The following is a 27,652-nucleotide window of genomic DNA, read 5'->3' as shown; positions in this document are numbered from 1 at the left end:
TATGTAGCACTTAGCTGCCAGCTGCCTGCAATTAGTGCGAGTTCAAATCTCATCAGGCTCAAGGTTGACTCAGCCTTCCATCCTTCCGAGGTAGGTAAATTGAGGACCCGGATTGTGGGGGCAATAAGCTGACTTTGTAGAAACACCGCTTATGCGGGGGCCAAAAGCCCTAATAAGCAGGTATATACAAAAGAATGAAGGCTATTGCTGTAAGTGCATTGTAAGCCGCCCTAAGTCTTCGGAGAAGGGCGGCATATAAATTGAACAAATAAATAAATAAATAAATAAATAAATAAATAAATAAATAAATAAATAAATGTGGCCGGCATGACTAAATGCCAAGTCTATAACTTGAGATACATTAAGGCATGTATTTATATTTTATGTTTGGGCCTTAGGGTCGCAAGAATTGTGCCAAAAGAAACATTCATAGGTTCTGCATAGATAGGCTATGCTCTTCCTAATTCCCAAGGGGACATGCCATAGCACAGAGGGTATGAAAATCTTCAGCAAAATAAATGTTGAATAAAAGGGATTTCAATCCCACCTGCCAATGGCCTGGGCCAAGAGTGAAGTCTTCGGACTCCTTCAAAACACCAGTAGAGTGGAGGCCATTCAAATGTAATGAAATTCAGCTCATCGACAAAAATGTAAATATTTTATTTCAATTTTTGTTTTCCAAAAACTATTGCTCTTGAAGTATTAATACTGCAGTATTAAAAAAATCATCAATAAATTGTCTCAAAAGTGCTTTTTTAAGAGTCAACTGAACTTCCTTATTTTTCTTTGAAGATGTTTCACTTCTCATCCAAGAAGTCAAAGAAGCTTCTTGGCTAAGAAGTGAAACATCTTCAAAGAAAAACAAGAAAGTCCAGTTGCCTCTTGAAAAAGCACCTTTGGGACAACCATGACCTGGATGACTGGGAATCTCCATAGACATTCAACAATAACTTCTGAATAATTTGTTCATTTTCATTTACACACCCGATCACTCATCTGATTTTGAATTTTTTTTTTTAAAGTGGAGTAAAACAGGGTGTTTTTTTTTTAAACATATTGAGTCACAAAGGCATGATTAAATTTGTTTTATGTTCCCATCCAGATAAACAATGGTAGGGAAGCTATAGAGATGGGAGAAAGAAGGACATCTCAGAAGTACAAGAAACCAAATTTGTTAGATTATACATTTTAATACATATATCTTCAGGGGATTGATAATGAACATTTATATAACATCATATGATCAGAACATTTGCTCGATTGAAATAAATGTTTCTCTGGACTGTGAAGAGTTTCTTCGGATAAGGCCATCTGTGTATGAGCCTATATTATCAATGCTTTTTCTTTTACTGTTATCAACTGATTTCCTTATCTAAATGCCACAGGAACTAACTCCAGACATAACATTTCTGAGATCATGCAGACTAACAAAGTCCTGAATTCATAATTCATAAAGTCAAGGCTGATAAGATTTGTAAGTATGTTTAATGAACACGAGGCTGTACATTCATTACTGATGGCAGCAATTTCTTCAACTCCTGCCTCCCTCCAGAAATGGTTGACTTGCAGCTAGACAACTAGAATATAGCACATGGGAGCAAGAAACCATATGCTTCAGTTGTCCTGTATGAATTACACCAATTTAAATGGATTCATATATCCGCTAAGTGGCAGGTGGAATAGCAAAAAGTATAAAATAGTCAAGTTTGATTTCTTTCATAATCTCAAACAAATATCTTTTTCTCCTTTGCACATGTACTCTATGACTAGCATTAAATCACTGAACCTACAAGCTACAAATTATGGCCTATTATCTCAGAGTGGGAAAGATATTTTTAAACTTTGTCCCATCCAATGGTGGCCAGCCAACTGCCTTGGTTTGGGTTCAGTGAAAGTACTGTACAATGGCAGGTTTGGATACTCAAAAAATGGGAATCAGTCAGGATAAAATAGAGCAGCTATTATATCTGGAATTCATGTATATGACTCCAAAGAAATGTGGTATAAGCATGCATTAAAAGTACAGCATAGACGAGTTGAAACAGATTGCTAATCAGTCCTAAGTTTCTTCTCAATTACCGCAATTATTTAAATACTTATGTATGCATCCTCCATCTCTTCAACAGGGCCCAGCCCCTGAACAGGCATTTCTGGTTGTGATGGTCTCAGTTCTATGAACACACAGAATTACTCTATGTGATATCCAAAGATCATGAAGGAATATTATGGAATAGATCTCAGTGGTGCCATTTCTCACTGCAAAACACATTATACAGCCTGTATAATATATTTTGCAATTCAAATATCGAGATACTTCATGTAGTTATCTATGACTGAAAAAGATCTTCGAGAACACATAAGAAAATCTATAGTTCTTACAAATATGTGGTTGCTTCTCTGCTTTCACGTTCTTTAGCTTGTGCTACTGCCACATTAATGCACTGTAGCCACTCCTCAGCATTTTTTTCATCTTTGGCCTTGAAGACATACGTCTTATTGTCTGTGAAGATTTCAAAGGCCCGAGGAAGACTGCGATCTCGGCGCTTCTTGGCTACCACTTTGACACTCTGGACTTTACTCAGTTCAATGGGACAATCATCTGGATCATCTTTCTGAAAGAGGGATGGAGAAGGAAACAGAGCTTTATCTCTCTTCAGAAAAAAGCATTGTTATTGTTAATTCTTTTGTTCAGTCTAAGCACTTTCATCCCAGTTTCATGTAGACAACAAGGTAGTTCAACAGCCATTCAGGCTCCAAGATATCCCCAGCAAAAGATTATGCTAAAATAATGACTCATGTGCAGTGTTGCCATGATTGAAATTCCACCCAGGTGTACTTACTTCCTGATGTCTAATGCAAATATATACATTCCAGTATTTTCACCATTATGTTGTGGCCTGTTGGCCGCCGGCCCCTCCAACAGCCAAATCAGATGAGGATACAGCATGGGAGTCAGGGCCAGTATCAAGGCAACCTGAGAGCTCCAAGGGGGAAGAAGGAATGGAGCTGTCACAGATAGAGACAGAGGCATAGCCTTGGCTGTCCATCAGCCTCAGATGGAGAGTCAACAGCCCCCAGGTCTGGAGATGGCTGATGAGGAAGAGAAGGAATAGCTGGGTCCAGTGCCTGATGTGTGGATGTGCAGAAGGCAGAGGAGAGGAGAGCAGTGGAAATCTATGGGCCAAACCTTGGGACGGAAGAGCTACTGCTTCTAGCAAAGCCCCACTCTGGCTCTGGGGATAAAAGGCAGGGGGCAGAGATGAATAGGTAAGGCAACTATTCATCTCCCTGCTGGATAGACTTGTTAGCTTGCTGTGAGAGGGAGAGAGACGTTTTGCCGGGGCTGCTGGCATTCCTAATAAAGGAATCATTTATTTAACTGCAGAGGGTTTGTCGTGTTTGGGAGCTGGGTCAGCCAGGTCAGAACACATGACATCATGATGCACAATTAATCATTTAGCCTCCTCCCCATCTTGTCCTCACTTGTCCTCACTATCTATGCTCCAAGATGCTTATGTGAAAAAGAAAGAGCAATGTCAATATTCATATTAAAAATTAATTAACATTAGTTTCTGGCAATACTCTTTAAACTTCTACATGAGCAAGAAACAAAGAGAAACCAATGTATTATGGTACTGAGACTATTGAGAGTATCAGGTTGAGGTTGACCTTCATCAGTTTTGGGTTTCTACTGGTTCACCCCGGTTCAGGCGAACCGGTAGTGGCGGTGGCGGGAGGCTCCGCCCACCCACCCGGATGTCATCATGGACACTCTGCGCATGCGTAGAAATGCCACACGCTTTCTGAGTTCCGAACTGGTAGTGAAGATAAGTGGAACCCACTATTGACCTTCATCCCTGGAATTTAACTGGGCTGACTTAGGTGTGGTCATTGCCTGTCTCTGAAAGTAAAAATGCTATCTGTGCAGCTTTGACTTGCTAGAATAAAAAGTGCAGTTTAGGTCTAATGAATACATAAAATAGCGGTACTACAGTACATTGAACCTATATAGGCTCAATTTACCATGTATGGAAAAATCTCTGAAACACTTAATCTGTTTCACTGGAACTGTTTTTTTAGGAATTGGTGTTTACTAAGATATCAATATGTATGATCCCCCCCACCCTTTCAGTATTAGTGCACATGTTACAATACTCTTCTAAATGAAGCCAAAGATGTAGGATTTGGCCAATTTTCCCACTAGGTTTTAAATACTTTTAATGCATGTGAAAGATGCCCATCTGATAATCCTGAACTAAGAAGTGTTCTGTTTGTTCTCATAGTCAGTCTGGCATAGAAACATATTCAGCTGGCTCTAATTCCAGCCACCTGTAATGGGCTTATTGTCATTCAACGCTGTCAAAATAAATAGCAATAATGCTAACAATAGCACTTAGGCTTATATACCATTTCATGGTGCTTTACAGCACTCTTCAAGTGGTTTATAGAGTCAGCATATTATCCCCAACAATCTGGGTCCTCATTTTATGACCTCAGAAGGATGGAAAGCTGAATCAACCTTGAGCCAGTCAGGATCGAGCTCCAGACTCTGGGCAGAGTCAGCCTGCACCATTGCATTCTAACCATTGCACCACCACAGCTCCATGTTTTACCAAATAAATGTTGGTAGAGAGACAAGCAGAGGAAAGAACTGAGATCCAGTGTTCGTTTACCAATGTCTTAATGCTCCACACAATGAATTTTATGTAAAATGGGCATGCTACTTTTTCCTCCTCTGTGGATGTTCCTGCTATTTTACCCATAGTTCTTGTTCATACAGTAATCCAGCAAACTCTCCTTGTCAGTCATGCTTGCTAGTGCACAAACACACTATCTGAGTCAAAAGCTGCAGTTACAGCAAAAAACAGTCATTGTCTTTTAGCTCTGCCTGGTGTCTCCTTAGCTTTTTCATTACAGCCTCACTGACAAGATTTCATTACACTGGCAAAATATTTTCCTTTAACCAGTGGTGGTATAAAAGAAAAGATTGAGAGGAGAGAGGGAGGGAGGGAATGAAATTGGCATTGTTCCAAGTTCCAATTTAGACAAAATGTACAGAGCCCACCCACTCTGATTTCTATATCTACTGTTGTCCTTCTCCAGCTACCACCACAGGTCATCTGCTTTTCTGATCCTTGCCTACTCTTTCTCTTTTCCCAATATAGCCATAGAAGATTGAAGACAAATTACTAGTGAGATATCTCCTCACTTGCCACTTCTCTAGCTGTAGCTTATTTTCCTTAGTCTTTTATGCCAATTCATTCAGAAGACTCCCAGGAACTTAAAATAGTTTACCCACCAACCAGGTTAAGTAATATAAGCCACGGATACATCAACTGTTCCTATTTCATCACACCAATGTGCCCAGGAGTTAGTTCAACCTTTCTTTCCACCCCAAAAGCCTGAGAAAATTCAGATCTTCGGGGCTCTTTAAAAACTTCTATTTTGGGATTGGTATTCCAGAATAGGGAACCCATCATTGAGAAGACTCAACATCAGAGTTCATGAAGATGATATTCTTTCAGTGGCAGGATTCTATTTTTCCTTTCTGATCTAACTGGATGGGCAGATTCTACCTATTGTCAATGATATTGGAGATGTCTAGACCTTATGCCATGTAGGGCCTAAAATGTAACAAAGGCACCTTAAATTGCAACCAGATGGTAACTGTCAGCCAACAGAGCTCCCAAAATATCATGTAGGCAAAGCTAGGCATGCTCATAAGTACATGGGCTGTCACATGCTGAACCAGTTGCCTTACAAAAGGTGAGAACAAATGATAATGCAAATTTTATGAGACAAGCTCACTTGGAAATGTAACTACTGTTCATTCTGCAGAAGCCAATATATTAGAACAGGGGTGTCAAACTCACGTTGTCACAGCAGCATCACATGACGTATCAGGACTTTCCCCCCCTTTCCTAAACTGAGCGTGGTTGTGTCCTGTGTGCGACGTATCCGGCCTGTGGGCCGGGAGTTTGACAGCCCCGTATTAGAGGGAGTAACTTCTGCATGTAGCACCATAGAACAAAGCTCTCTCCATTGAGGACTAGTGACTCTCTTTTGAAAAATGTCATGGATGCCATTACCAAAATGGCTGCTGAGGAGTACACACAGTCACAAAGTGATTGCCATAGTGGATGTGTCCCAGTTTCTATTTATAAAAAAAACAGAAAACAAAATAGGAGAGGCTGAAAGGCAAAAAAATTGATCCAAAACTAAAATATAAGACCAAGGAGGGTCTTAAATCTCAAAAGACAAAGCTGCTTTTGTGAACCCACACTTTTGGACCCCGATAGGATCACAATACATGAAAAAGCAAATTAATGAAGCCTCATCATATTACCTGATTCAGAAACCTTAGGAAAAACTGTTAAAATAATATATTTTATAATTTACAAATAAATTAACTATAATAAATAGTACAGCTGCAGAAGATGTTGATGCACACATTTGAGAACAAGGTAACTTTTATGGCCTTAATATTCTAAACTCATAAAATCATATCTTTTTGATTAAGTGATACCAACTGAATAGATGAAGCATGCTACATAAACGTAACTGGTGGGACGCAAGCAACCGTACTGCATATTGACTTGCAGGTTAGACTCCAGGTTAGAAATCTACCTTAGCTAGAAAAAATACGAGTACTGTACATTTGGCTTAAGACTGGGTTTTGCTTGTAACATTTTGCCCTAAAAGTGCCAAAACTGAACAGTTCTTCCCTTACCATTCATGGTAGAGCTACTGCTAAAACTGGTAGCCCAGATTATCCTTACTCTTTTAAAAAAAAATGGCTTTGGAAAACAAAGCAGTGTAAAGTTTTAAGGACCAATTGGATCCACAGCTATGAAACAATACTGATGGATGGATGGATTTCACTTACTGTAGGAATATTCTTATGTCTTAAATCTGTAGTGAATGCTAAAGAATCATCATCATTTTTCAGAGTTGGGGAATACAGAAAGTTTTTAAAAAGTGTTGTTTTTTTTCCCTCTTCAACTTACAGATTTTCCTTTGTGAAAGAGAAGTTGATTGCCAGCAAGTGTGAAATAGCGAGTCTTCCATCTTTTAATGAATTTCCATCGGATTTGCTTTTCTTTCAACCTGCCTTCAATCAGCGGCTGGCCATCTTGATTCACAACTGTGGATATTTAAAAATATTACCGAATGCCCTATTTCAGAAATAAGTTGTGCCCTCCCCCTCCTCCATGGCATCTTTGTAATACACAGACTCAATTTCCCCTTAATAAGCTGGAATCACAAAGAAATGGTTCCTCCTTCTAAAAAAAAAAAAAAGTCACGTCAGGAGTACATTTTCATCATTTTTTATAAAGTTTATGGCAACTCTGGAGACAAGCTGTAATAAATTCCTCTCTTGTTTACATTTACTGATTGTCATTCATCTCTCAATAGGGGAATAGAGAAGAAATACTGAGAATTGGTTTGGACATGGAGATATGTACATTTGCTTAATGTACTCTAGTATTTCTTTTTACATGTAAAGGAAATAATTCTAAGAAATAAAATTCCCACTTTTATTTTCTTTACTTTGGCAAAAGCTGATTGTTTCCAGCCAATCTTGTGCAAGAAAAGATAGAGGAGGAGATTCGCAGCAGGACATACTGTTGAATTTAGCCAGAGCTTTGAAAAGAGGTTCATTGTAATGAGGTCCAAAGGCATTTTCTTGAGTAATACTTACTATTCTTCTGCAAAGGTTAGTATATCACAAAGAACTGAGGAAGCCCCAGAGTTCTAATTTTTTTTTTTTAACTTTCAGGGTGCATAGTTAGATAAATACAAGGTTGTGTAGTGATGCTGACTTCAAAAGCTAGATAAGATGCCAGAAAATATGTGGCACTAATTAAAATAGAAAAGTTTAAAGGTCACAATACCAGGAGTATTCCAAATATTTCTTTCTGAAGGAACTCTTATTTTCTTTGCAATTAAGCTGTCTAAACATGTAGAGTTTCATACAGTAACCTTGTAACCTCTCTGTTGTAGAACTTCATTTCTTAAATGGAAACAGCCCTTTTTTTAAAAAACAGGATTTCAGACACCAGGTGAAGCCTTTGGTTCAGAGCTATAAGCAGTGCTTCCTATCCGAAGATTAAAGTTACTGGCACTACATTTCATTACGCAGATAAAAGCAAAAATAATGTCCAGATATGTTCATTCAGCAAAGTATTGTATTGTCGATAGGAATGCAAAAGCTTCTGACTATACAAAAAGTTACGTACTTCAAACACATTATGTAAAAAACAAACCAACTTAACGTCACTCACTCTGAATTGTTAGCTCCGTCATGATAGTGAGTCTTAACAAGGCATCAAGATATTTTAGCTATGTCAGAATTTATTACTTATTTGGTGGCCAGGGCAATTTTTGTCACTTGGAAAATTCCATGCAGTAATGTCAAATAAGTGCACAGTTATTATATCTATATATGCATATCCTTATGAAACTGGAATGGAAACTGCAATATCAGATCAACAAAAAAGAAAGAAAAAAGAAAACTTGAATCACACTTTACTCCGGAACATCATCCTGCAATTTTCTTGGCAAAAGAAAATTGTACTTGGCACAAGTGTAGTAGTAGTTTACTACTTCCAATAGTTTGCCAGGATTTTTTTTTTTTTAAATTTCCCAGCTTAACAGACAGTTCTGAGATTTCCTAGCAATGTCTTATCCAAATAATAAACAGACTTAATTCTGTTTAGCTTCTAAGTACAGTGAAGGCTGGCCAGGTTACATCCATGTTGTCTCTCAGCAACAGTACGGAAGTGCTGTCATTGCTTTGGGATGTTTTTCAACTTCCTAATTTAGTTTAGAATACAGGGATGTCCTGAAAGTCTCCATCCAGGTCCTGTCCTGCTTAGCTGGATCAAGAACAGCCAGGCTTCCCAACCCTTATTTGCTCAAGCAAGAGGAGTCTTCAGATAGTGTAGATTCTGGAGCAGCAGTCTTTACAAGTGCTAACATCTGACCTTGGAGATGACTGGGGCATGGGAATCTTATAAGATTTAGCGAATTCTTTTTCTAAAATTTAATTTAATCTACTTCTGTCCTACTATCGCAGCACCATTGAGAGTGTCCTGACATACGGCATTCTTGCATGGTATGGGAGCAGCTCTGTAGTGGACAAAAAAGCTCTACACAGAATCATTAAAACTGCCTGGAATATCATCGGGCTCCAGCTACCAGCCCTGGATGACATCTTCGAATCTTGCTGTTTGAGGAAGTTGCATAACATTCTCAGAGACTCTTCCCATCCTGCTTACAATCTCTTTGGACTGTTGCCTTCTGGCAGAAGATACAGAACAATTAAAACTCAGACCGCACATTTTCTGAATAGTTTTTATCCCAGAGCTATAATTGTACTCAACAATGAACTAAAGGGCCACCATCAGTGAGCTGCTGGACAGCATTACTTGGTCTGTTGTGGGGATGTTTGGGTGGTTTAGGGGAATTTGTAGTGGGTGGGTGTGTTTTTGGGGATTGTAATGTGTGTTGGACCTGGTCTTTGGGTGTTAAGTGAATTTCGTTGTATGGATATACTGTGTATACACGTACAATGACAATAAAGTAATTATTATTATTATTATTATTATTATTATTATTATTATTATTATTATTATTACTACTACTACTACTACTACTACTACTACTACTACTACTACTACTACTATTATTATTACTGCGTTGCCAACCCTGGAATAATTTCTGGTTATGTTTATTTTCATACCAGTGGAAGATTTCCACCTGGGTAGAGATGGGAAGGCCTGGAAAAAAAAAATCCTAGTTCCCCCCCTCCTCCCAATATTTCTGGGTTTTTTTCCCCAGACCTTCCCATCTTTACTCCTGGGCCAATTACAATTTGGAGGATATTTTAATTGAGACTGTAACAAAAACAGGAGTGTCCACAAGCTCTATGTGCATCAAAAAAGCCAATATGTGATTGTAATTGTGCAATTGATGCCCTATTTCCAAGATGTGCCAAAAAAGGAGTGGGACATCTACTCTTTAGTCACAGCTGCCATGTTGGGTTCTTGGATACCCATGATTGCCTTCTTGGATACCGATGAGCAGAAAGGAAGAATTAACCACACTCATGAGTTGGAGTTCCCATTGAACTGGCCCTTTTAGCAGCCATTATTTAGGAAAATGTACAGGTAGTCCTTGATTTACAACAGTTCATTTAGTGACCATTCAAAATTTAAATGGCACTAAAAAAAGGGACATGTCAATTTTCACACTTACGACCATTGCGCCATTGACATGGTCACGTGATTAAAATTCAGACACTTGGCAACTGACTCATATTTATGATGGTCATAATGCTCCTATGTATGATCAGGATCACCTTTTGCAACTTTCTGACAAGCAAAATCACTGGAGAAGCCAGATTCACTTAACAACCGTGTTCCTAACTTAACAACTGCAATGATTCACTTCATAACTGTGGCAAGAAACGTTGTAAAATGGGGCAAAACTCACTTAACTTCTGTCTCACTTAGCCACAGAAATTTGGGGCTCAATTGTAGTTGTAAGTTGTATTGAGAAATATTAAATGCAATTACAAATTAAGATCATACCTCATTACTATTAAACAGTTTGAAACCAGAAACTTTTGATAATGTACAATAACTCCCCAAGAGGTCCAGATTTACTTTAGCTCTATCATCATTTCAATTGGTTTTCAAAGTGCTTGGAGCCTCTTCTGTATGAACATAAACTGACTTTACATATATATATATGTATATAAATGTTCCCTAAACTCATGTTTATGTGGAAAGGATTAAGGAGAGTAAATGTTTAAATATTTGTCTAACTCGACAGTAAACATTTCCCCTCATATATTACTTCTGGGGGAATCTTTCTGCAATATCAGAAATGTCAACAAAAATGGAAATAAATATAGTGACTTTTCATGTACCACACCCTTGCCAAAGGTCCTTCATTCATCAAGATTTGGGTATATAATGCACAGAAAATTAAGACTCTTGTGATGAAAAGCTGACATGGCAGAATGTACTATACCATTTCAGACTACAGATGAATGCACATTTGAGAAATTTTAAATGTTCTCCAACTGAAATCTGAAAACTGAAGCAAGCATATGAGGAAAGAAATTTTTATCTTTTCAACATTTCTATTTGCAAGGATTTTTAAAATTATGAAAAGCTTTCATAAATGACATCTGTAATCTTAAAAGGTGTCTTGATCACTCACACCAACCTAAAGTCTTCACAATAATATAATGGCATCTTTTAAACTCTCAGCAATCATGGAGAAATCTGTCTTAAATGTTGAATCAGGACAACAAAATTGGATTTAACATATAAATGGGTATAAATTTAGCCTAAAGTTGAATTGCTCTCAACAAACACAAATCTGAAACAATAGACAGAACATAATGCATTGTCTTTTAGTTTTAGAGGTCACTCTAGGCCAGCTTGAAATTATTTAATAACAATAAACTTACATTTGTATAACAGGTCTATTGGTTTCCAAGCTAGTGTTTTAAAAAATTATGACACAAATTGTGGGAGATATTGAAACATTCAAAACTTTTAGAAAATATTTATACTTTTAAATGGATGGAGTAGAAATGAGTTCTACTCTTCTCTTATAGGACTGATAGCAGATATTATCAAGAGCTGCATGAACCATTGAATTTGTAACAGGGCTATTAGACCTACTAAAACAGTCCAGATGATCAGAGTTGTTGACAATTTTAATTCTTTTCTTTATTTAGTGGTTATCTGGACTTTTGTAGTTGAGATCTGATAGCCCTAATTTGTATGGGAAGAAAATTATAGAGAACAGGGAATATCTTTCTGACCATCTTAAAATACCTTTTGCATCTTCTCCAAAATGCAGGAGACATTGAGCAAGGAGCCCAGTATTTCAAAAGGTGCCTGAAGAAACGATCAAGAAAACAGAATGTCCTGAAACATTTTTTAATCAGCTCTGTAATTCTTGACGCCATTCCCATAAAGCCTCCAGCTTCACAATTTCACTGAACCAATTCTTTCTCTTTAAGCTTTTGTAAATTAGGTAGAATAGCATCAGTGGATTTATTGGAAGGTAGAACTAGCATTAATGAAAGCAATATCAGTTCTTGGCTGCCTGTGCTTTGATCCCATGACAGATATAACCATAAGGCTATTTCAGAAAATAGACTTGCAGGAAACTCTACCATGACTCATGCATTGCTGTCTACACAACAAATGGATGAAAGATGGAAAAGAAATCCATTATCCCTGCAAATACATTCTGCAGTTATTATCGTGATTATAGACTCTGCTCTCTTGGAGCCATCATTCCTTTCTTTAGGCCTGATTGTAAGATAAAGATAAAATCTCCTTCAAGTTCATCCTGGCTCTTGTACTGTAGTTATGTCCATGTAGTTTTCTTGGCAACAATATAGAAAGAGCTTCCTTTTGCTGCCTTTTGGTGTTTTTTTAATATTTTATTTCCCAGAACAGGTTATAGCCATAACATTTCTGCATGGTCTTCCATCCAAACACTAACTCCATCCAACTTTCCTTTGCTTCTTGAAATCAATCAATGTTGTCACATCATGGCACATGCTTGTTTTGAACTTGCTGCAAATAAGTATTCTGTACGATGAGATTATGGAGTCCTTAATGCTATCTGAGCTTGATGATTTATTTGCAGATGTTTCATTACCTGACTAACTTAGAGAGCACCAAAGACTCCAAAGTTCAACACTGAATACATCTACTCTCTTCTAATGATAAGATTACATGGGAAGAGATTTAAGGAAAAGCGCTGGAATAAAAAGTTGCTGTTTAAAATATTATAAATCATGGCTGGGCAGCCCACTGTTCAAAGCTACTTCAGTCCTGGAAAACATGTTTTGTAGTTTTAAAAAAACAGTAAAGATTTCTTTGAATGAGATTTGGCTCTTGCTCACTACCCAGACATATCCATGCAGAGTTCTTGGCAAAAATATGGAAGCATTTTGCCATGGCCTTCATCCAGGATGACCTGTTTCACTTCTCAGTCTAGAGCAGTGATGGCTAACCTTTTTGCCGTCACGTGCCAAAAGCGCAGGGAGCGCGGGGGTCACGCACGCACACACTCACACCCATAATGCAATGCCCCCATGTGCCCCACCTACCTGCACATGTGCATATGCCCCCCACTTTTCCCCTATCCCCCACGCATGCGCATGACCCCCCCTGGCCGGTTTTGGGCCTGGCAAGCCTTCCTGAAGCCTCCTGGGACCAAACACAGGCTGTGGGGGGGGGGTGCTCTCCCCTGCAGCCCATTTTGGCACGGGGGCATGCTGCTCCCTCCCTGCACTCCCCCCACACATGCGCATGCAATCCCCTGCCCCATGCATGTATGCATGATCCCCCCACACATGCGCGCGTCTCCCACATGCACCCCACCCCTGTGCCAGAGACCCAAAAATCAGCTGGCTGGTGGGAGGCACGCATGCATACGTGGTGGAGCTGAGCTGGGTGACGGCTCGCATGCCCACAGAGAGGGCTCCGCGTGCCACCTGTGACACACGTGCCATAGGTTCACCATCACGGATCTAGAGCATAGCCTTGATGTTTCTGGTGGACTCCCCTCTTGGTCTGAATCTGCTTAGATTTTTTTTTAGGTCTCTTCTGTTGCCCCCAAGCCCAATTTTGGATTGAACTGTATAATTAATTTAGATCACATAGTTTTCACTTATTTACAGTATGTTTATTAAGCCACTATATATTGATGGGTCCTTGGTGTGCTCTGGGTTGTTTCTTGCAGATGTTTCATTACCCAACTAGGCAACAGTTTTGGTAATGAAACATCTGCAAGAAAACAACAAAGCTCAGAGAACCAAGAACCCCTCATTTCAACCCTGAGTACAAATATTCTCCTTCATCCATACCACTATATATTATAGGTTTAGGCAAAGAAAATGCTGAAATGTAAATTGTTGCAAGTTTCAACCCAAACTCACATTAGACAGAAATTACATTATCAGACTTTCTAAAAGTATTTCATGGTCAACTATAGAGTTTTTTTTCACAGCATTCACTAGAAAACCCTAATTAATTATTTAAGTAGTAATAGGGATGAGGGAAAATGTAGGGATGGGAGGAAAAGCAGAGAAGACACAGTGATCTTGTTAATCCTTGTAAATCATGGGAAATCTGTGTTTCTGATTGAGAAGAAGGATTATGAATGGAATGTGTATATAATGCATAAATGAGTAAGTATGGTGTCAGGCCTGGAAGCCATCTTTTGCACTGGGCCTTCAGGCCTGCCACATTTACTGCTGTGGGAAACTGAGAGGGGGAATTGTATGCAGCTGGGGTGATATATAGTCATAATAACATTCCTTTCGCAGAGAGTCAAGGACATCTTGCCCTGCACCTGGAAGGGTGTGACTGGGAGGCATCTCCAGTTGGGATGGTGCTTTGATTGGACCATGTGATGGACATGTGGGTTCTGGGCAGGGACTTGAACTTTCTGTTGGGTGGGGAAAATCTGGAAGCTTTCAGATTTGGGTTTTCCCAGATGAGCAAATATGACATCTCTAATAAAATGGAACTTTGGGGAACTTCAAATCTTGGAATCTTATTGGGGGTGTTACTTGGAACATTCATTCATATGGTATGAATGAGTCTATATGGTATGAATGGAATTGTATGTGTAAATGGCATTCATGTATGTCCAAATTTTGTCTTCAGGGTATCTCACGATTAAACTGATGAAACAGGATGTACGTTTCTAGTGGTATGTGTGTGTGTGTGTGTGTGTTTGTGTTTAAAAAAAAACTTTCTTTAAATAGGTATCAAAAGAAACTATCACCAAAAATGGAAACTCATTCTCTCCTTCTTATCCCTGCTCTAATGTCCATAGCCAAAGATACATAACTAAATAGATAAGCTATTTTTAAACAGATATTACATAGCATTTTTGTACTTATGAGAATGAGATATGTAGTATAAACAAATAAAAGATATGCTGGTGGTGTAAGTTGAATAATAAACTATTAGCTGAAGATCAAAGTCCTATCAGGCCCTTCCAGATGTCCTGGCTAGGAATAATGGGAACTGTAGTACAATATATCCAGAAAGACTCATGTTGACAAATATACATGATCTCTAAAATATATTTTAAGAGTGAGGATTGTACTGGTCTGCAAAAAAAAAAAAAAATGCTCTCCATATGGCAGATGACTATTCAGAAAATAAATCTATTTCATTTTTGGCTATTACAGCAGGAAATGAGCAAAGAAAGCCCCTGATATAGTCTGTTTTCTTATGTCAAACACTTGATTCAGTATGTTCTACTTTAGAGTGTTTTGTGCTCTCTTTATCTCTCATTGGTTACTTTTAAATAACAGAGAGAGACAGGAATTGATAAAACTATATACATTTAGATCTCTTAAATGGCTTTTTAGCTGAACTTTGTTCCCAAGAACTATCAAAAGCAGCTACCACATGTTCTTTAGGAAATTCATGATGTTGAGAACCTACTAAGTAGTTAAGAATCAAGATCTGCAAAAGCAATATTCAGACTTTTTTATACAATCAATGTATTAAGATATTTAAGCTGCAGAAAAAAGAATATGTTGCTTATCAATGACCATCCTTCTCCATTTATTTGCGCTTGCCTCCATGTGGCCATTCAGGGGTGGGCTACTGGGGGTTGGCAGGGGTTTGGGAGAACCTCTAGCTAAAATTCTGTGCAGTTCGGAGAACCCCCAAATCCCACTCCTGGCTGGACCAGCCCGCCCTGCCCCTCCCAGGAGTCCCCACGCCAGGGGTGGGTTCTACTTACCTTTACTACTGGTTTGCATTGGGAGCGTGCATGCAGATCATCTATGATGATGTCTGGGTCGGTGGGTGGAGCCTCCTGCCAGTTTTACTACCGGTTCTTGTGAACCAGTCCGAACTGGGGACAACGAACCACTGCCCCATGTGGCCCATTTTGGATGCAGGTAAATGCAGGGCACATGCAGAAGCCCAGGGAGGGGAAAAAAATGAGCCTACCAGAAGTTCAGGAAGGCCTCCAGAGCCTGGGGAGGCCATTTTTACCTTCCTGGAGGCTCGAGGAAAGCCTCTGGAGCTCGGGAGGGCAAAAACACCCCTCCCACCATGGTGCAGGAGGCCAACTAGACCACACCCACCATGGCCATGCCCACCCAGCAACTAGGCAGAGAACCCCTTGCTAACATTTTTGAAGCCCACCCCTGTGGTCATTCCTGTATCTTCATAGTTACCATCAGACTATCTATGGCTGAATAGTTTTGGGAAAGATAGGGGAGACCACCTTTTTATGGGCATGCACCCATAAAACCAAGATATCCCAAGAATAATTACCTGCACAGTAGAGGTGGGTTTCAGCAGGTTCTGAACAGTTCTGGAGAACCAGTAGCGGAAATTTTGAGTAGTTTGGAGAACCAGTAGTAAAATTTCTGACCGGCCCCACCCCCATCTATTCTCTGCCTCCCAATTCCCAGCTGATTAGGAGGGAATGGAGATTTTGCAGTAACCTTCCCCTGGAGTGGGGTGGGAATGGAGATTTTACAGTATCCTTCCCCTGCCATGCCTACCAAGCCACACCCACCAAGCCATGCCACACCCACTAAGCCACACCCAGAGAACCGGTAGTAAAAAATTTTGAAACCCACCACTGCTGCACAGGGATGATTTTTTTGATGATCAAGCAGTTGATCAATTACCAATAGAAGAGAATATTTGTAAGTCAGGATTGAACTGTGGGGTCCTTGCCTCTCTCTGATTTTGATGGTTTTCTTGCAGATATTTCATTACCAACATCATCAGGGCTAAAAGTGAGTGGGGTTTGCTCTTATTTGTATAAACTAGTGGCTGGCCGTGTCAGTGTTTGTGGAAGTATTCCTTTATTCCAAATAATTCCTTTATTCCACCCCGCCCTCTAGCATTGTTGACGTTACTTAGTTTGGTAATGAAACATCCACAAGGAAACCATCAAGGTCAGAGAGCACCAAAGACTTCACAGTTAATATTTCCTATGAGCATGTACAAAGCATACTATGTTGCTTCCAGGGGCTGCCAAAAGCAATTAGCTACAGAACATTTCAAAAAACCCGGTGCAGTTGAATGGAAACCTAAATTTATAATGCATAGAAACAACAGGGAACATAAATAATATTGGTGTAAATGTGAATATTGTAGGCAGTTATGTCAACAAACATTCACTGATCAATGAAGCAGAACTTAATTAAGCACGTAGGACCAATGCACACCAGCTTTCTACTGCTTTCTACATGTATTTTTAGCTATTACTTCTACTCTGAGTAAAATAACAGCAGAAGAATAAAACATAAAGGAATAAAAAAAATCTGTAAGCATACATAAATTTAGAATTGGGTTGTACTATGTAAAATGGGGGGGAGCAGAGGGAAGAGAAATAGAAGGAAACAGATTGAAAGTGAATTTGATTGTGCAGACTCTTAAGAGCTTTTAGTATACATCTTGAAGAAAGGGCATTAGGATTAAAATATGCCATAATATTATAATGTTTGAACTTGTATGACATGTTTCAGAACAAAAGAATAACATCCCTGCTTTTACTGTAACTCTTATTAACTTCTTATTAATCTTATTCATATCAATAATACATTCTTCCGGTTGATGTGGTTATGATTTCAGTTTTAATTTACTTTGTTTAGGCGTTGCAAAAAACAACACTTTAACCAAATAATAACTCAGTCTAGATCATACTCTTAAACAGATGTGCTACTGAGGAAAATGAATAAATTTGTCTTTGGAAATGTCATAGAATCAATTCTGAAGCAAAACTGAGCCAGTTGAAATACAATAAAAAGCACTTCATGGATACAAGGCTGTATGATGTTAGTGGGATTTTTAAAAAGTTTTCATCTCTGCGTAATAGCCAACAGTCAGCATTAAAAAGTTGTCCAAACTCCTTAATTGCCAGCTGTTTCCATCCTGCTGAATAATTTCAATGGCTTCACATCTTCAGATGGCAAGTCATTTTAACTGGCAACTGTTTTACTTCTCATAATTCCATCTGTCCAAAACAGTGATTTGTTTCCAGCACAAATATACTGGTCCCAAAGAATAATTAGTTGTACAATTGCATTTTACTGAGGTCTACCCAGAAGACACAGAAATTGACAAGGAAACTAATAGCTTAAAAAAACTACAGAGCAAAAAAAAAAATGCTTGATTTGCTCAGCAAAATTTTATTAAGTTTATGTAAACAATATGCTAACTATCAATGTTCAAAAAGTAAAATAGCAGCATCAAGAATGTTAAAATAAACACATCTTACATGTTTATTTAAAGGACAGTACCAAGGGCATTTATTGCATTTCCTCCAGTGTGGTGGAATTGTCTCAGCCATCAGATTTGTCAATTATAAAATCTCACATTTTAGATTTGATGTTTGAATGTGGCCATTATATTTTCACACTCTGTAAATCCTGAAATCTCATAATTACATTAGTATTTAATATAGAATTCTATTGTGTATTTAATACTATGACAAAACTTCTCTCCATTTATTACAGTAATATTCTCCACCCTAATTTATTCTTAAGAAACTTTTTTAAAGTGGTTTTAAAGGCCACCTAACCCTAACCCTTTATTTGATCTGTAAAATAACAAAACTTGTCAATAATTGAAATCTGCCTTATGGAAATGGCCAAACTTCACTATTGAGATCACAGGTAAACATGCAACTTTAGAAGTGATCTGACTGACTGTGAATATTAAGAGTCTGTCCAAAAAGATTTCATTTTAAATTTCACATTTAACTTAATTTGTTCTTCCTTTTTTTCTGATGATGATGATAATGACCTAACCTTGCTTAGGTCAAGTTATAGCCAAGTTTTCCAAGCAAGATAGAGGAACAGAACAGAACAGAACAGAACAGAATAGAATAGAATAGTTGACAGGGACCTTGGAGATTTTCTAGTCCAACCCCCTACTCAGGCAGGAAACCCTATACCATTTCAGACAAAATGGTAAACCTTAACTACTATACCAGACCTTAACTACTATACCTCTCACTGTTAATAACATGATTGCATAATTCAGATATTTTATGCAGCACATCCTTTATTAGATTCTGAATCTGTATTACATATATAACTCAGTTCTTCTGCAGAAAAGTCTCTTACCTGTTGCCTTGTCAGGATTGTTACACATGAAACATTGCCAAGCTCCCACTTCTTCATTATAACTGAATAAATCAAAGAACCTCACTTCTTCCAGGTGTAATTGTACATGGTCCAGATCCTAAGCAAGTTTAAAAAAAAATTGGGGAAAATAACAATGGATTTGACTTTTGTGTAACTGATTGCCTGCATAAATAAAGCAAAATCCCTTATAGTGATTGGAATGTGAACTAAACATTTATAAGTACCGGATTCATCCTTTCATCTCTATATGTTTGTGAAACTCTACTGGGTGATGTTTTGCAAACATCTTTAGTTTTAGCTGAAAAATTAAATATACTGTACAATAAAATACCTTTACACTGAGATATAATATAAACTTTGCACTAACTGAGAATTTTGGCAGGTATTTTCTACTGTTTCAGGCAAGAGTCTTTTTGTCCCAGACTCTATATGCAATTTTTCACCCAGTTGTACTTATGTACCATTTGTATGGAAGCAAAATCTACCCCACCTCTAATGAGGTTTGTGTCCCAAAAGACATTCTCTGGGCTTTGTGATTTTCCCTAATTCACCCTTTCTGTTGCATTTTCTTAATGGACAAGTGATATTACTATTTGAGAGGAGCATACAAGCATGAGGAGGAGTAAAGGAACTATCATTCAGTATTCCAAAGTGCCAGAGGACAGGACAAGAAATAATGAGCAGAAACTAATCAAGGAGAGAAGCAACCTGGAATTAAGGAGAAACTTCCTAACAGTGAGAACAATTAACCAGTGGAATGGCTTGCCTTCAGAAGTTGTGGGTGCTTCATCACTGGAGGTTTTTAAGAAAAGACTGGACAGTCACTTGTCTGAAATGGTACAGGGTCTCCTGCTTGAGCAGGGGGTTGGGCTCTATTTACCTTTACTACCGGATTGCAATGGGAGCGCACATGCGCAGAAGCTTCTGCTCATGTGCAGATCATCCATGATGACATGTGGGCGGGTGGGCCAAGCCTACCGCTGCTTTTACTACCGGTTCACAAGAACCGGACCGAACTGGGAGCAACCCACCACTGGTTGGGCTACAAGACCTCCAAGGTCTCTTCCAGCTCTGCTCTGCTCTGCTCTGCTCTGCTCTGCTCTGCTCTGCTCTATTCTATTCTATTCTATGAATTTGTAGGTAAGGTAAGAACTTCTGTGATCAGAGACTTCTGCAGAATTGGAGGCTTTCATTAAAAGAATAGAAACAGAATCAAGCATCATGCAAATTCTGCCCTTTTGGTATTTGTGTACAAGCTGGGTGCAAAAGGATGGAAATTCATTGTGACAGCATAATGTGGCATATTTAGTAGGATGTGGCATGAACAAGTAACCATGTAATCTTAATTATGGTAGGAAAATGAAAAATATCATGGCTTTCCTCTGCTTCTAAGGAGCAAACAATATCTCCATGGTGTAATCTTTGATAGCTGGTATCTGCTGGATACTGCTGGGCTTCAAGATTTAGTGACTGCGATCCAGATAACAGATTTTCTGATGATTGACTGGCAGCTGTGGCTGACATCCTATGTTACCCTGAGGATACAGACACAGGTGAAATTCAGCCGGTTCTCACTGGTTCGCCCAAACCATTTGTAAATTGCTTAGGCAGTTCGTAGAACCGGTTAAAAATAAAGCGCAAGAGAGGTGTTTCTCTCTCTCTCTCTCTCTCTCTCTCTCTCTCTCTCTCTCTCTCTCTCTCTCTCTCCTTTCAGTTAATAGCTCCACTTAACAGTTGTAGCTGGAATGCAGCCGATACAAGTCAATCAAGTCAATGATTGAACAAGAGAAACAACAGAAATTTACAGGATTAGGGCAGGGAAACCCATCAATCACCCATCTACAGATGGGATTAACCTCTTCCCTTCAGGAAGAAGGAAAAGATTACAAACATGTTCATTATAGAGTATTAAGTAACACTTCTGTGATCAGCTGATACTCCCTGGAGTTTCCCAAGACCTTTTATAGCTGCTGCAGTGTTGGCTACTTCTTGTTTCTTCCTAGGGGAAAGGATACAGGAGGGGACAATGATGCACTTGATCATACAGGCTGTGAATTTAATGCATGTGTGGTCCATCCAGCTGTATTGCTTCTGCTGTGAAGCACCCAATTTAGAACATAGAGAACATAGAATAATAGAGTTGGAAGGGTTAATAGCTTTTGGCAGCACGCCCAGGCTTTCAATTAGCCTGAGCAGCTGCTCTTAGTTTCCCTCTCAGCTGCATTTGCTTTAGGGTTGACTTTTTTTTAAAAAGGGGATGGCTGTTTTAAGTTTCTGCATTGTTTTAGTGGTTTCTGGCACTGTCTTTTTGGGTGTACTTCCCTCACTTTTTTTGAAAGCCTCTAGTGATGGCAAACTATTCCATTGGTTGATTGGTCTCACCCTTAGGAAATTTCTCCTTAGCCCTAGGTTGCTTCTCTCTTTGGTTAGTTTCCATCCATTGATTCTTGTTGTGCCTTTTGGTGCTTTGGAAAATAGATTGACTCCCTCATTTTTGTAGGACCCCCTCAAATTTCCTAACAGAACAATTAATCAGTGGAACAACTTGCCTCCAGAAGTTTTAAATGCTCCAACACTGGAAGTTTTTAAGAAGAGATTGGATAATCATTTGTCTGAAGTGGTGTAAGGTTTCCTACCCAAGCAGGGGGTTGGACTAGAAGACCTCCAAGGTCCTTTCCAACTCTGTTATTCTATTCTAAATATTGGAACAGTGCCATTTTATTGTGCTATTTTATTGTGAGTTGGACTAAGGAGAAATTTCCTAAGGGTGAGACCAATCAAGTTGGCCATGCCCATCCAGTCACATGACCCATTTCCCACAGAAAACACCGGGAGCTACAAAACCTGAGTAGGTGTGGTTGGGGTGTGTGTCATGTGACTGGGTGGGAGTGACATTGAGTTGGCCATGCCCAGCCACTCACATGACTACCAAGCCATGCCCACCAGGTCATGCCCACAGAACCGGTAGTAAAAAAAATTGAATTCCATCACTGGATACAGACACAGTTGCTGGCAAAATATCAGGAAATCTGTTGTCTAGACCACAGTCACTAAATTCTGAAGCCCAACACTGCCCAAAGCCTCCCATACTAAAAAAAAAAAAAAAGCATACCAAAGAGTGATCCCTCTTTAATAACCAATGTGATACTAAAACCGTCATGAAAACACAGAGATAGGCACAGTGATGGCAAGATGTGTTAGTAAGTTAAGGCTTTGTCCCCCTGTTTAGATTCTTCACATATCCAAAGTAACATGAAATCACAGTACTTGTTTTTAAGTGATTATGGCACAAGGTACTCAGTTTAGCCAAAGAAAATAATAATAATAATAATAAAAAAAAAACAAGCAGCCTTCCCCCAGCAAATCTTTCTTAGAGAGATTTTTTTTGTGCATCAGTCTAAAATGTTAATTGCGGACAAACTCTCATAAAAGCCTTGGAGAAATTTGTTGCATTAATAGAATAAGAATACTGAAGAATACTATGACATCATAACGGTGTGAATATCTGTACATGTTAACTGCTATCTAATTCATTTCTAATTAAAAACATAAAACATAAACCACCTGCAAATTATTGAGTGCAATTGTAGAAGCTGTAAAAAACAGAGAAGAAAAATCATGTTCTCTTCAACATGTTGGAATCTGGACTTAAATGGTTTTTAATGGTAATAGTGCAATAGAGCACTAGAGCAATCCCAGCTCAGGGAGTACATTGTGACAATCAACACTAAAATAAGGTCATCCACTTTTTTCCTTTATGGCCTAGCCATTATCTTGTTGAAGAAAAGGCTGCTTGTTCCAGTCTTAATAACAGCAATATGATGACTTTCAACCATCCTATCCAGAAATCCTGTTCCCAGATCATTTATGCATCTCTTTGTATCCACTGCATGGATCTGTGGTGAGGTGGAAGCACCATAGTTTTTCTCTCTCTATTTGCATGAAGAAGATTCTGTCCTCTTCCAAGCAGAAAAAGTCTTGAAACGCTGCATAATTCCAACTGTAATTAGTCCTCTCCATGATTCTATGAAGAAAATTTCACCCTTCGTCATCACATGCTTGGTTGTGCATGTAGATATTGTCCCTCATTTGACAATATCTACAGATCCTGAAGGCAAATTCAATCTCCAGCTTTGTTCTCTAATAAAGACATAACTATATTTTTGTGGAAATCTCCTATTCTCTTGTTCACAGAAGTTTTCCTTTTCTTTTTGTTTTGCATGTCCTTTTAAGATGTCCCATAATGAACTGTATAAGGGACGTGGTAGCTCAGTGGCTAAGACACTAAGCTTGTCGATCGAAAGGTCGGCAGTTCAGCGGTTCAAATCCCTAGTGCCGTGTAATAGGGTGAGCTCCCGTTACTTGTCCCAGCTTCTGCCAACCTAGGAGTTCCAAAGCATGTAAAAAATGCAAGTAGAAAAATAGGGACCACCTTTGGTGGGAAGGTAACAGCATTCTGTGCACCTTTGGCATTTAGTCATGCTGGTCACATGACCACGGAGACATCTTTGGACAGCATTTGCTTTTCGGCTTTGAAACGGAGATGAGCATCGCCCCCCCTAGAGTCGGGAACGACTAGCACATATGTGCGAGGGGAACCTTTACCTTTTATAATGAACTGTGGATCTGTTCTACTGAAAAAAAATGTTTTTTTCCTGCTAAACATGAATGATAAATGTAGCTGCCCTACTTCTTATGGTAAATAAAAGATGATTGTTTGTTAGTTTTCATGGATCTCTAAAAGTATAGGAATGAGTAATTTCTCCCTGATAAGCAACATTATATGCCAATACAAATGATTTTGCAATGAATTGAGAAAACATTGCAATGTTTTTTTTTTAAAAGCAACATAACTGCTGTCCTTTGAAAATATCCATGAAGCAATTGACCAGAAATCTGTAAGGATATAAATACAGCTGGAAACATTTATGCACTAACAAATTTGAATTACACTATAAAAATATTTTCTGTGACATGTACATAACTGAAAATTAGAATACAACCCTTGGTGCAAATTTATTTAAAAACAGTCATACAGACTGATTTGATTGATATACATGGATTTGGTCACATGCAGCAGTCAATAATAAGTACATAATTAAATATTGAAATAATTTATACATATTTGATGGGTTAAATTTATAATTATACTAGTGGAAGGTAAACACACTGGGTTTTAGCAACAGTTTTAACAATTAGTATTAATAGTTTAATATTAAAATATTAATAACTCACAATTATATGCACAATGCTCAACTCTGTGCATATGCATTTAGAAGGAAATCCCATTAAATTCAGTGGAACTTAAGGAAGCCTTCACAGGATTGCACAGAAGGAACACATTTTTTTATGATGATTACAGATTTTGCCTCTGAGTGACTCAGAGATAACAGATAACAGAATAACTGAGTTGGAAGGGACCTTGGAGGTCTTCTAGTTCAGCATCTTGCTCAAGGGGTTGAACCTGGATGGTTCTGCCAATTTAATTTGCATTTAGTAGCTCATCTTACAACAGAATGTTGAATTCTGATATTTGGTAGATAAGTGCATCAATATTTATTCACATATTTATATGACCTTCCTATAAGTATACCAATTTTTCTAGGCAATTTTCCTGGTATCCATAACTTTTGCAAGCCATTTTTTTCTACCATCATCTATTAGGTTCAAGACAACTCATCATGGCTGACTTGCCATGGCCAACTTGCCACAGTCAACTTGCCATGGGACAACTTGCCAGAGCACAATTCATTGTGGGATAACGCAAGAGAGAGACAAATGAATTGCATGGGTCTTGTCTTGCTTTAGGTTTGAATCTTCTCAAGTTAGAAGTCCTTGAAGCTGGAGACAGACCAGAGTAAGGAGCCCCAGTGGTCTATCAGCCAAGGTACGCGCTCTATTGGCCGTGGAGCAAGTGCTGCACACTCAGATAGTCCTTGTGCTAATTCAGACCGAGGGTGTGGTGCGTGTGTGAGAGTAAGCCTGCTGCCACTGCTGCTTCTTCCTGGCATGCCCACTGCCAGCTGCCAGAGGCCAGCTGCTCTGTTGACATCTAGGGACTGGTCCTGTGCTTCTGGACCCAACAAATGCACAGAACTGGAAGAGGAAGTGGATCGCTCAGGGATCTTTGTTGAGTTCATTATAAAAGGGGTCTCAGATTTCTCTGGGGCTATTTCCTTAGCCAGAAAAAAAAATCTTAATCGGTCAGGGACATTTCCCCAGCTGGTCAATGAAGGATTCCTTGGAGATTCACAGGATCAGCCCATTTGCTCCCGCTCTGCCACAAGGAGCTAAATGGGGAAAAAATGGGCTGACAGCAGCAACCTTCAGGTTAAGTGTCTGCCAGATCTGCCACTCCTGAAAACCATTCTTTTTGCCTTAAAAACAGACAGAGAGAGCACCAGAGCTAGAATAAACCTCTGTAAGCCCCTAAACTCGTTTTTTGTGTAAATTGACCATTCAACTGCGATACATTGACTAAACTGAGGCTTTTCCAATCAAGCAACACTTCAAACTTCAATCTACTTACTGTCTTTCCCCAAAAATAAGACCCTGTCTTATATTTTTTTGAACCCTGAAATAAGCGCTTGGCCTTACTGCCATGTGCTCAAAAGCCCGATTGGGCTTATTATCAGGGGATGTCTTATTTTGGGGGAAACAGGGTAGTTCTACCACATAAACAAAAATAAGAAATGGTAAAATGGCGGTGAATAAGCTGTCGAGATTTTGAGGCTAATTTTGTATGCCTACTTCTGGGGTGATCGATAAGTTTGCTTAAAAGTAGGCTCCCCAGTAGAAATGTTAGGAGCATGGGGCATGGTTGAGCTTGTTTCTTTTTTCATCTCCAGTGTGTCTGCTTTGTCTCTGTCCAATGCCTCCCTTCTCCCCTCTCTCAGTCTCATCTCCAAATCTGCCCATTTCCTTTCCGTGCAAGTGAACCTTAATTGAACCTAACTCCAAGCCCACCACTTCTCCTTCCATCCCTTTGCATTTAGCAAGGCTGGAGGTAGAGGACCAGTACCTGAATGTCAGGAAAGCAGCTGGCCCTTGCAGCTGGCATGCCAGGAAGAAATGGCGGTGGCGGGCATCCTCTCACAGATGCACTGTGCCCTTGGCCTGGATCTGCACAGGGACTACCTGGCTGTACCACATTTGTTCCATGGTTTGGTCGATGGAGCACACGCCTTGGCTGACAGGCCACTGGGACTCCATGCTCTGGTTCACTGCAGCCTGGAGGACTTCTAACTTGAGAAGGTTCAAACCCAAAGCAAGGCAAGACCCGCTGCAATTCACTTGTCTCTCTCTTAAATTATCCCACATTGAATTGTCCTGCAGAGAGTTGACCCATGTTGAGTTGATCACAGCGAGTTAGTTAGGGTGAGTCAACTGTGGTAAATTGTCCCATTCCACATCTATTGCTAGATATTGAACTACGTTGCAAAATCCTGGAAAGTGTATGTTTGGTTAAGCATCTACATGCTGGGTATTTTTTGTATATCTGTCAGAATCAAAACTGGTAGATTTATCTAAAAATTGTGAAGGAATCAATTTTTTTTTTCTGTCCCTGCACAGAAGATATGCAAGTGGACACTCTAGCACAGTAATTCACTATCTTGGCAGCTTGAAGCTATGTGGCCTTCAACTCCCAGAATTCCCCAGCCAGAAGGCTTGCTGTGGAATTCTGGGAGTTGAAATCCACATATCTTCAACTTGCCAAGGCTGATAGACACTGCTCTAGGATATAAGAGTGACTATATGTAAATGCCTGACAGCAATTCCTACAAAGCACAATAAAATATAATCAAATATATTCATGGTCTCCAGCAAAGATTGACATTTATCCAGGTTGAGGAAACCATGCCAGATAGTGAAGGATAAGGTTTTCCTATTCTCTACCCCCTGAGTAATTATGACAAATGTTTAAAAGAGCTATTTCAATCAACTAGGGAGAAAAGGAAATATTTAAAACACTTTTAAAAAGAATTCCCAGTGAAGAGTTTTTAGTCATGTTCAGAATGCCAGGCATTTTAAAATTATTTGACTGATATAAAACATCTGGCTCTTTCTGATTAAGTGTAGCAGAGTGACATAGTTGACGTGTTTTATTATGTTAAAATTGGCCAGCTGTAAATTAAAACAACACCCCACCTCACCCCAATCAGATTTATTTAGTTTTTCCTTGCTGTTCATCAATTTACCTCTTCACGTTCACTTTTCTGTTAGAAGTATTTTCTCAGGGAAAATTGTTTAAGCTAGACTGCAAAGGGATATTCTTGTCTTGAAACCAGTGGAGTCCGACAGATTTATGTCGCAGGGCAGTTTAACTGGCCTGCTGCCAAAGGAGGCTATATGGCCTGTTAAAATGTGTTTACATCAGCAATTGAGTCTAATATGTTTCCAGCTTTACAAAGGAAGCAAAAATAATGTGGTATGGAATAACTTCATATTCACAGCAATAATAGTTATATG

General features: G+C 39.1%; 1 protein-coding gene across 5 annotated transcripts in view; it reads right to left on the bottom strand.

The window, feature by feature from the left end:
- Positions 1 to 636: 636 nt before the first annotated feature.
- Positions 637 to 27,652, bottom strand: part of VEPH1 (ventricular zone expressed PH domain containing 1) — a 125,248-nt gene continuing 98,232 nt past the window's right edge. For 4 of the 5 annotated variants that reach the window (XM_034439138.3, XM_087872546.1, XM_087872547.1 and 1 more), the window contains 3 exons: positions 19,163 to 19,280; positions 7,008 to 7,144; positions 637 to 2,612 (listed from right to left, as the gene is read on the bottom strand). In XM_034439138.3, the coding sequence (XP_034295029.2) occupies positions 2,376 to 2,612; positions 7,008 to 7,144; positions 19,163 to 19,280 (492 nt within the window). In that variant the 3' untranslated portion in view covers positions 637 to 2,375. The remainder of the gene's footprint in view (positions 2,613 to 7,007; positions 7,145 to 19,162; positions 19,281 to 27,652) is intronic. The other variant, XM_087872548.1, reaches the window with a different exon arrangement.

The sequence above is a fragment of the Pantherophis guttatus genome, chromosome 6, assembly GCF_059756535.1.
Source record: "Pantherophis guttatus breed Tessera chromosome 6, ASM5975653v1, whole genome shotgun sequence".
NCBI lineage: Eukaryota > Metazoa > Chordata > Lepidosauria > Squamata > Colubridae > Pantherophis > Pantherophis guttatus.
Note: the sequence above shows the minus strand (reverse complement) of the source record. Positions and strands in the feature narration are given on the sequence as shown.